The sequence below is a fragment of the Sinocyclocheilus grahami genome, unplaced genomic scaffold (assembly GCF_001515645.1).
Source record: "Sinocyclocheilus grahami isolate Dianchi unplaced genomic scaffold, SAMN03320097.WGS_v1.1 scaffold1353.1, whole genome shotgun sequence".
NCBI classification, from domain to species: Eukaryota; Metazoa; Chordata; class Actinopteri; order Cypriniformes; family Cyprinidae; genus Sinocyclocheilus; species Sinocyclocheilus grahami.
The window spans coordinates 190,629-201,108 of NW_015506532.1; the positions used below are offsets into that span (position 1 = coordinate 190,629).

General features: G+C 41.7%; 1 protein-coding gene across 1 annotated transcript; it reads right to left on the reverse strand.

The window, feature by feature from the left end:
* Positions 1-707: 707 nt before the first annotated feature.
* On the reverse strand, positions 708-10,474 carry LOC107569506 (carbohydrate sulfotransferase 15). The gene is made up of 7 exons (XM_016255612.1): positions 10,398-10,474; positions 6,522-6,620; positions 6,080-6,340; positions 3,877-4,427; positions 3,039-3,216; positions 2,228-2,375; positions 708-1,781 (listed from the first exon to the last, which is right to left on the reverse strand). Exons 2-7 carry the CDS (start codon positions 6,558-6,560, stop codon positions 1,579-1,581), a joined length of 1,380 nt encoding a protein of 459 aa, XP_016111098.1. The 5' UTR covers positions 6,561-6,620; positions 10,398-10,474; the 3' UTR covers positions 708-1,578.
* Positions 10,475-10,480: the final 6 nt, after the last annotated feature.

The window sequence follows — 10,480 nt, forward strand, 5'->3', positions numbered from 1 at the left end:
GTTTGAAGTTTAAATTAATTTTAAAGTTTAAAGTTTGAATGTTTTGAAGGCAATACAGTCTGTCACAAAAATAGATAGATCAATAGATAGATAAATAGATATTGTCAGATGATAGATAGATCAATAGCATGTTTAAAGCATGAATTAGAACAGCTAGAATGTTTTAACATGTTTAGGCATGCTTTTAACATGATTAGCATGTTGCTAGCATGTTTATAGAATGACTAGCATGTTGCTAGTATGTTTCTACCATGATTAGCATGTCATTAATATGTTTGTAGCATTTTTCTAGCATGTTTAGCATGTCACTAGCATATTTCTAGCATAATTAGTATGTTTCTACCATGTTTGATCATGATTAGCATGTCACTAGCATGTTGCTAAGATGTTTCTAGCATGATTAGAATGTCGCTAGCATGTTTATAGAATGATTAACATGTTGCTAGTATGTTTCTACCATGATTAGCATGTTGTTAGCATGTCGTTAACATGTTTGTAGCAAGTTGCTAACATTTTCCTAGCTTGTTTAGCATGTCACTAGCATGATTATGTTTTTAGCATGATTAGCATATTGTTAACATGTTTTTATCATTATTAGCATGTCGCTAGAATGTTTCTAGCATGATTAGCATATCGCTAGCATGTTGTTAGCATCTTTCTAACATGATTAGTATGTTGCTAGCAGTGTTGCCAACTAATTATCGTGGGAAGTTGTTAAAGGAAGGTCGATTTGTTGCTAAAGGACGTTGTCATACAATCACGTCCTTACGTAATCACGACGCAAAATTGTGTCACTACATCTAATCTCAGCAAAAAATATATTTTTATGTTAATTTAGATTCATATGAGCCTCAAAACTGCTTGATTAAATTATTATCGGGAGGAGCATGTTCAGATAATTAACTTAATTAACACGAGAAGAGCTCATTCAGTAACCAACTCAATTAACAAGATAAGAGCTACATATACACAGCAGACTTGCTTCTGTTCCTTGAGTGTTTTCTAGCATCCCTCCCCTCGGACAGCACGCCACATACACAAAACCTATGTAAGTGTGAACTCGTGAAATACTGTTTTGCTTTGTTGCTGCTGATCTTTTTTGAATTTGATCTTTTCGTTAGCATCAGCTGTTTTTGTTAATGTTGTGTGTTCAGCAGTCAGACAGAGTGAAGGAAACGTGAGGATAAACTCCGCACATGCTCAGTGCAGATCAAGTGATATAAAGCGATTTTTGGATTTCTAGTGCTTTAGCTTTCATCTATAGGCTGCTGGTTTAAGAATTGTTCACCTAAAAATGATCATTCTGTCATCATTTATTCACCCTCGTGTCTTTATTTTATGGAGCACAAATGAGATGTTTTGAGAAACGCCTCAGTGGTTTTCATCCCTACAGTGAAAGTCAATGGGGTCCAAACTTATTCAGTTTCCAATTTTTCCACAATATCTTCTTTAGGGTTTTTTGTAAATAATTTTGGGCGAACTATCCATTTAAAAGTACAGATAAAAGCCAGATTCTTCCACATTTGCTGTCGGACAGACTTCATGGTGTCTGTGAGATCCAGGAACATCACACGGCCGTCACGTGTGTTCAGAGCGACCGTCCCACGTGAACGACTCGTCCTGCAGGACCTCTGCCAGTCTCTGATTGAACGGAGCGTAAAACAGCGCGAGCAGCTCTCGTGTGATGGGACGCATCGGGCCCAGATCCCTGTCGGACGGATGTCTGGTGTTCGACGTGGGACGCTTGCTGATCTGTCTCTGTCTCTGGTCAGACAGCGCTCCTGCAAGAGTTCATTCACACAGATCATAGTCAGACTCATCTGAACACCGTTTAACATCACGCCAACACTTCAAATAAAGCAATGCATTGCATCTTTTCATAAATAATTGTTACCAGAGTTAAACTGCATTCTAATATTTTGTCATGTGTTTTAATGCATTATACATTCTAAAGGTGTAACAATGAATATATGAAGTATTATAACTGTGGCTACAATTATTCATATGATGCATTATAAAGTGCATTACAAGTCTACTACTAAAATCACATTTGGTTCATATCTTTTTTGTCTCTTTAGTTATTTTTTTAATACACATTTACATATTCTGATCTGCACATTCTATATGACAACACTAATCATATGATGATGATGATGATGATGATGATGAATGTGGCGCCCCCTGCTGCTCACAGCATGAACATGAACACCAGTACATCAGGACTGACCTAAGCGCAGGAAGCGGAAGGTCCTGCTCATGCTGAGCTCTAGGTTTGAAGCATGATCCTCCAAACGCAAAACTAAGAGCTGATCACGGCTGAACACTGACATCCAGTCCAGAAGAAACACCACGTATAGGCCCACCTGCAGACGCACCTGCACACACACACACACACACACACACACACACACACACACACACGTATTCAGTCACCTCACACTGAGTGAAAATGTGACACAATCAACCAATCAGAACAGAGCTGACGTCTCGTGTTCTTCAAGTCAGAAAGTCAAATTATTTGTGCTTATTGTTCACAATATAATTATTTTGCTTTGTTGTGTTTCCAACTTGAATGTATGATTTCTCTTAACAAAGAATGTCCGGCTCAGAGGAAGGAGCTTCCATCTGCACTTAAAGGCAGGGATTCTGAACCAATGAGATGTGACTGTGGGAGGAGCTACTGATTGTGGGCGGAGCTACCGAACATGACACCACAGCATTAGAAAGCAAGTGAAGGCGCATAGGGGCACTCGCTGCATTTAAAAGACACTCAATATTCAGTAATATGATTGATTTAACTGCACTGACACTATCAGATGAGAACAAAACTTCTGTAGAGCAGCAGAATTAGAAATTGTGTCATATTTGAAGGAGTTTGCATCATCGATTCTGTTTTTTACTTGTTTATCACGGTGAAGCTTTGAATCAATCTGTTTCGTATAAAGCGCTATAGAAATAAATGGGACTCTGAGCTCATTTGAATATGTAAATGAAGAGATCAGAGGGCCTGTTGAACACAGAGGTCAGAGGTCACTCACGCTCATGGCGTTGTTCAGTGTGCTATTGTACACACACGCTCTCAGCCCGGCGCCCCGCAGACAGCCCTCGAACATCCGCAGAGACTCACACACCTTCTGATGGAAATCCAGCGCTGATTTATTAGACGTGCCGAAGTACAAATAATCTGAATACAGCCTGAGGAGAAACATCACACACACACACTCTCACACACACACACACACTCTCTCACACACACACACGCACACACACACACACTCTCACACACACACACACTCTCTCACACACACACACGCACACACACACACACTCTCACACACACACACACTCACACACACACACACACACACACACACACACACACACACACACACACACACATACACACACACACACACACTCACTCAAGTGTGAGCCATAACACGACACGGATCTCATGGCTTCATAACACATGAAGCTAAACCAAATCTCTTTATTCCTGTGTGCCGTCAGATGATTTACTACATCAGCACTGATTTTTTTAATGTTTCATTAGTTTTTTTTTTTTTTTTAACATGGCTACATATGATTTAGTTTAGTTATTTTAGTACTTAAAAATGAGAAACGTTGCCTTGGCACAGGGCTGCCCAAACTGAATTCATCTTGTTTATACAGTGCCAGTATAGAGAGATATATAAATGTGCGTGAATGTTAGATTTGATCTGTGCTAACTTGAGCTTTGTAGTATATTTTCTAGACCTGGTATGAATCAAATCCAGTGATGTTTTATTGGTGTCTCTGTTCATTATTATAAATCTGGCAGATGAGTGCATTATAGGAGTGTCCTGATGAATCGCTCATATTCTCAGAGGATCACACTGTGCTCTGATGAGCGAGTTTATCTGTGTTTCAGTTCCCATCAGACTCCGTGAGGATCTGCTGACGCTTCTGGCAGGAACACACAAACCAGAACTGTTTGTTTCCACTGTTTTTAATCCAGTTCTGGTTTGTGTGTTTAGTTGGTAGTGAGAGTGAGATGAAAGCAGCTTCTCTGAGAGACACACAGAAACACTCACGCACACAAACCTACCGAACCTCTTCCTGGTCCACCAGTGCGGCTCTTTGGGTGGCGTGAGCCGGACGTCCGGATGAAGCCTCAGGCGCTCGTACAGGTCCGTCGTGCCACACTTGGGCTGGCCGATGATGTAGAAGTAGGGCAGACAGCGCAGCCGCTGCAGTTTCCCATCACGCCGTGTTAATCGCCGTCTGAAGGAGCCGCTGAGCTGCTCAAAGATGAGCTGTATCTGTCTGAAGGAGCGACCGAACAGGTTTGATCTGTACGGATCCGCGCTCACGTCTCCACACACCTCCTCGAACCAGCAGGGGTTCTTAACGTCCGGCAGAAAGCGCCGCGGAACCACAGAGAACATCTGCAGACACACAGAGAGAGAGAGAGAGAGAGAGAGAGGGTTACGGATCACAGCATGCTTTACTCTGACTCACTCAACACAGACGCTTCGTTCGGATCTCAACATCTCAGAAACATGCCATACACTCGTGAAAATAAAGGTACTGATCGCCGAACGGTTCGAAATGGTTCTTGTATGGCATCGCTTGTTTTGGTTTGGTTAGACGCTGTTGGAAAGAGTTCAGACAGACGCAGACGGTGCAAACTAAAGCAATAAGCCCCAAGAACCCTTAGCTGTTATAAATTCACTGTAAACCACGGCTTCACGGGGATTACTGCTTTTATAAAACGGTTATATACGTAGTAAGGTTTCACAAAATAAAGCAGAGCAAATAAAGTGTAATGATATTAATAAACACAGTATTCTTCCACCAAACAATGTAGCTCCTCAGAAACAGTTGTGGTTGCTACAAAGTGGTTGCCGAGCAACACACAAACGTAAACAAAGGTGTGTGTTACTTTGTAGCGTCATTTACAACAGCTTCGAACGCGGCTCAGCCAATCAGAGTCAAGCACCGGAACGCTCCGCTTTATAAACTGTCACTGTTTAGCTCACAATCATCAGATTCTGACATCAGAAGCTCAAATACTGGCCTTCATCATTCAACAGAGTCTGAAATCCATCCCTCACACTGACATCAGACCATCAGAGGGAATCTAAACACTTTCTGAAGAGTGCTGATCTCCAGATGCTCTCGGCGTCACTGCATTTAATGGACTTTCCTGGCAGAGCGTCCGGAAAGACACTTTCAGATGACACGAAAGAACTGTTTCCTGGCTTTTCCAGTCATGTTCCCATCACGGAGATGATGATGATGATGATGATGATTAAACATGCAGAATTCTAACCGAATCTGAATTTGTAGTTGTGAATCTGTAGAGCAGGACAGACCTGCAATACTCTTTTGAGAAACTCGATACAGATACATGTATATTTATTAAAGAGCCATACAGTTATCTAGTGCGTAAACCATGGCTTTACAAATCAAATAAATCAAATAAAAATGATCTTTTTTCCAACCACAAAATGACTCTAATTTGCCTCTTTGCTTTGGAATTTAAAACCCTCTATTTTTACCTTAAATACTACACTAATTGTAATATAAGTAATAGAAATTATTCCATAATCCATAATAACTCTTCCTCCAGTGAGTCAGTGTTCTGGTGTGAATCAGGAGAGAAATCTGCACAGATCAAGCAGCGGTTAAACAGCTCTAAACACATATGAGAGACAACAGCAGATGCACTTTTTCACTGGAGGAAGAGTTATTGTGGATTATGGACTCTATGGTATTTTAGTTAAAGCGTGTTAATGCTGGATTAGTTTCAGCTTGTGTCTTCTCCAGATGTTCACTGATGGACTGGAGAGCTGTGGATTATTGTGATGTTTTTATCAGCTGTTTGGACTCTCATTCTGACGGCACCCATTCACTGCAGAGCATCCATTGCTGAGACACTGATGCAGTGCTACATTTCTACAAACCTGATGAAGAAACAAACTCATCCTGATCTCTGATGATCCTGAGGGTGAACACATTTACAGCTAATATTCATTTTTGGGTGAACTACTCTCTTAATGTGTATTTTGAAGATTGTGATGACATCTGAACTCACGTGTTCCTCGAGGCCCATCAGCTCGCTGACGTCAGGAACCCGTCTGGCTCTGAACTTCACTTTAGTTGCGATGCTGCGCACCACGTCTCTGAGGGCGTCTTCACTCAGGTCCTCCTCCATCAGATACGGAGCGAAGAGCAGAGTCTTCCTCTCGCTGGACAGCACGTAAGACACCATGATGAAGACGAGGAGGAGGATGAAGCCGCAGACTTTCGAGCACCAGATGCATGATGCAGATCTGCGCTGTGTTTCATGATCAACCTTCAACACACACATTAACAAACATCGTCACATCTAACCGCAGTGTTTTCTGCCAAAATAAAAGCTTGAGGGTTTAACTCTTGCAAGTGAAGAAATGAAAATATAAGTACTATAATTTTACTATAAAAATAAATGCATTTCCTTATTATGAAATATCTATTTTTCATGTACATGTGTTTACCTTCAGGTGGACAGCGCTGAACACAAACTCACTGATCATGACAGAAACAGAAACTCGGCCTCAGACCATCAGATCTTGAACAACGTCACAGGAAATGAACTGAGAAACACACAGACTCCTGTCAGTGAAATCAGGCTGTTACTCAGAAGAACAGATGAGCAAAAGAATATGATTGCATGTAATCAGGTTTAATAAATAATAAACAGATTCAATCCATCATGATATCAGAAACATATCCTGTACGAGTCCATCACTCCAGACAGAGACACTTCACAGACACACACTGAGCGAAAGAAAAACCAGAACAAGCCGTTCTGAAGTCTAAACACACGTGATGTTCCTCTGTCACCACTGACACACACACACACACACACACACCCACTCACCACTGACACACACACACACACACACACACACACACACACACACACACACACAAACACACACACAGGAATATTCTCTCCCACTATTTAAACACAGCAATCAGCTGTTATTATTATGACTAACTCATAATCAGGTGATTCAGCTTGCATTAACGGAATAACACTACACATGTTCAGGACACGAAATACATCACATTATGGGCTGCAAAAGCATTTCATCTTGACTCTGTAGAAGAGATCAACATGATAAATCTGTATCTCTCGTCTCTGACTGTCTGTTTACATGGAAATCCAACAGGAAATGACCAGACACTTTATCAGGAACAGGAAGTGATGCGGATCCCAGAGACACGGTGACTATCAGATCAGAGTGAAGACTATCTGAATTCTGTTCTCCACACTACACACTCCACACTCCACACTCCCCACTACACACTCCACACTCCCCACTCCACACTCCACACTCCCCACTACACACTCCACACTCCCCACTCCACACTCCACACTCCCCACTACACACTCCACACTCCCCACTCCACACTCCACACTCCCCACTACACACTCCACACTCCCCACTCCACACTCCACACTCCCCACTACACACTCCACACTCCCCACTCCACACTCCACACTCCCCACTACACACTCCACACTCCACACTACACACTCCACACTACACACTCCCCACTACACACTACACACTACACACTCCCCACTACACACTCCACACAGTGCAGTGAGTCTCCCCCCTCCACACTCCCCACTCCACACTCCCCACTCCCCACTCCCCACTCCACACTCCCCACTCCCCACTCCCCACTCCACACTCCCCACTCCCCACTCCCCACTACACACTCCACACTACACACTCCCCACTACACACTACACACTACACACTCCACACTACACACTCCACACAGTGCAGTGAGTCTGAGCATGTGACGGGGAACAGACACCATTAATTATTCAGTGAGGAGCTCATTAATTATTGATGAGCGTTAAACGCCTCTCATCACCGCTGATGGTTTATTCAGCAGCCGCAGTGAAGATGATGATGGTGATGAAGCTCTATTAACCACTCAGATGAAACAGACTCCATTCAAACTCCATGAACAAACACAGACAGAAAACATCGACCCAAGCGTCTGTGATGAAGCGTTTGATTCACACTGAACTCAGCACCATTCAGCTGAAGATTCACAGGATTCAGATTCACTCGCATTCACGGCTCGCAGTCGCACGGATTCAACAACAACACGATTACAGGCGCACAGATATCAGCCGGAGTTACTGAAGCACAGAAGAGACCAAACCAACTCTTCTGCATGCAGAGCTCGAGGATTCAGAGCATTCAAAACATGAGCTCAGACGGGTCCGGGGGTTTGTCGTGTGAAATGTGGATAATCCAGGTGTCTAAAAATAAATGCATTTACACAGGAATTCATGTGAGGCTATAAAGCAACATGAAAGATTGATGAAAATGATCAGAGCCTCTGAAGTGTGAAGATGGTAAATCATGGTAAGAAGGAGTTTCATCACAGCAGGTACAGAATCAATCAGAAAAGTGCAGTAAAAGAGAAGAGTCTGTGAATCAGTATTTAACATTTAACAAAAACATTTCCACACCGCCGCTGCTGGACTCCACAGACAGAGAAGCGACCGTCTCTGCATGTGTTATTAATGCAGCGTATGAACCGCAGACACAAACCATCAGACTGGCGTCCTCTAGAAAACACTCCACTGATCTGACATTTCCAGAACAGCGTTAGTCTCGAAATAAAAGTTGCTCTCTGAAGAACTGAAGCATTAGATGACAAACACACTGACGTAGGTCTGATTCCTACGGCTGCTCTGCGTCTGATCTAACCTTTGACCAGATTTATTAATGCACTACGACAATTTATCAAATTTAGCATAAGAATAACATTTTTGAAAAGTTATATGCTATGTCCTCTGCACAGCACACTTTAAAAAGTCGTTTTTTATTTATTTTTTATATTAATTAAAAAAATGAACAGACATGAAAAGGCAAAAACAGTGGGATTAAAAAAAAAATCACCAATCAATTAAAAGAAAATGTTATACCAAACTTTATATAAAGATGATTCTCAATTATGTTCTGAAAGATATAACAGGATGATTTGATACCATGTTGCTTTGTGTAATGTGTAAACGGGTTTTCCCATTATATACACTGCATCTCATTTGCATATTAATGTGTTTTTGGGGCAACGTAATGAAAAAAAGAAGTGTAATAATGGCAGGATTTTCACAATAATAATAATATCTAATATTTCAGAGGAATATTGAAACATAATTTCTTTCCCTATTCTCCCAGAATGCCTAATAAACACTTTATTAGTCCACACGAATGAAATCAATGTCCTGCTTCATCACAGAAAGTCATATTTTGATTTGAAACCCCATAACATTTTCCTGAGATGTTGATTTAAGACAAACAGTTTGAAAATGAGTCAGATTTAAATGATCATTACAAAATATGATCATATAAGGATGTTAAATCTGATCACTAAATTAAGGCAGCGGCTATTTGCACTATGTTAAAACAGCAAGATTTTCTGCTATTTATACTACTTGTTGCAAATAGTGGCAATTATCTGCACCTCAGTATTATAGTGCATTATAAAACAGTATGCAATAATAACGTATTGCGTGTAAATTATCATTTTAATTCTAAATGGATGCCACCTTACTGGAACAATAGAGCCCTACCCGATACTTTATATTCAACTTTTTGATTATTTCCTTAATTTTTATTGAAAACAAATGCCTTTCCGATGCGATATGAGATTTGAAAAGGGAGGAAAAAAAGTTCGGCAAAACAAAGGAGGGTTCGAACTCGGATCGGAAGCACGCGCCTCACCAGCAACGCAACTGAAACTCCACGAGCGGCTTTATCGTGTCGGTGTCGACTAACCCAATCAGACGTTAGTGGGCGAAGTCAGTGTAAACAGCCTCTGTCAACAATGCAGCCTATTTGCACTTAGTGTAACACACTCCTCTAAATTAATCTGTCATTTTTAAAGAGCAAGCAGAGGAGTGTTTGTGATCAAACCTGCTAACTGCTGTAAACACACAGAGAGGACGAAGATGAAGAGAAACATTCATCCACAACACCGACGAGACCCGACAAACTCACACTGAACAGAAGGAGCTAGAATAATGACCAGCCACACCTGAACTGAAGACGGAGAGAGAGAGAGAGAAACTAACAGAACAGGACTCAGAACAGACAGAAAGCACTCAAATATAAAGTCCTGGAGTCACTGAACACTGCATCACTGCTCAGGGAACAAGCGGCACGGCTGTTTGGGTTGACCATATATTCATTCAATATTTCGTGCTGATTTAAAGAATCTTCTGAACACAAATAGCGGATTGATTTCTGCTGATTTTCTGTGTTTCACATAAAGTTCAGGCGCAGAGTCAGCATCAGCTCACACACCCGAATATCAATCGATCCATCACTCACCGTCATAACCCGCAGCTGAAGAAACTTTCCTCCTCCGGGGACCACCAGCTGTGTGTGTGTGTGTGTGTGTGTGTGTGTGTGTG

Coding starts and splice junctions, on each gene's coding strand:
- LOC107569506 (XM_016255612.1), bottom strand. CDS start 6,560: ATGATCAGTGAGTTTGTGTTCAGCGCTGTCCACCTGAAG. Junction 6,341..6,521: donor TCAGCGCTGTCCACCTGAAG/GTAAACACATGT, acceptor TGTGTGTTGAAG/GTTGATCATGAAACACAGCG. Junction 2,376..3,038: donor CACTGAACAACGCCATGAGC/GTGAGTGACCTC, acceptor GTGTGTGTGCAG/GTGCGTCTGCAGGTGGGCCT.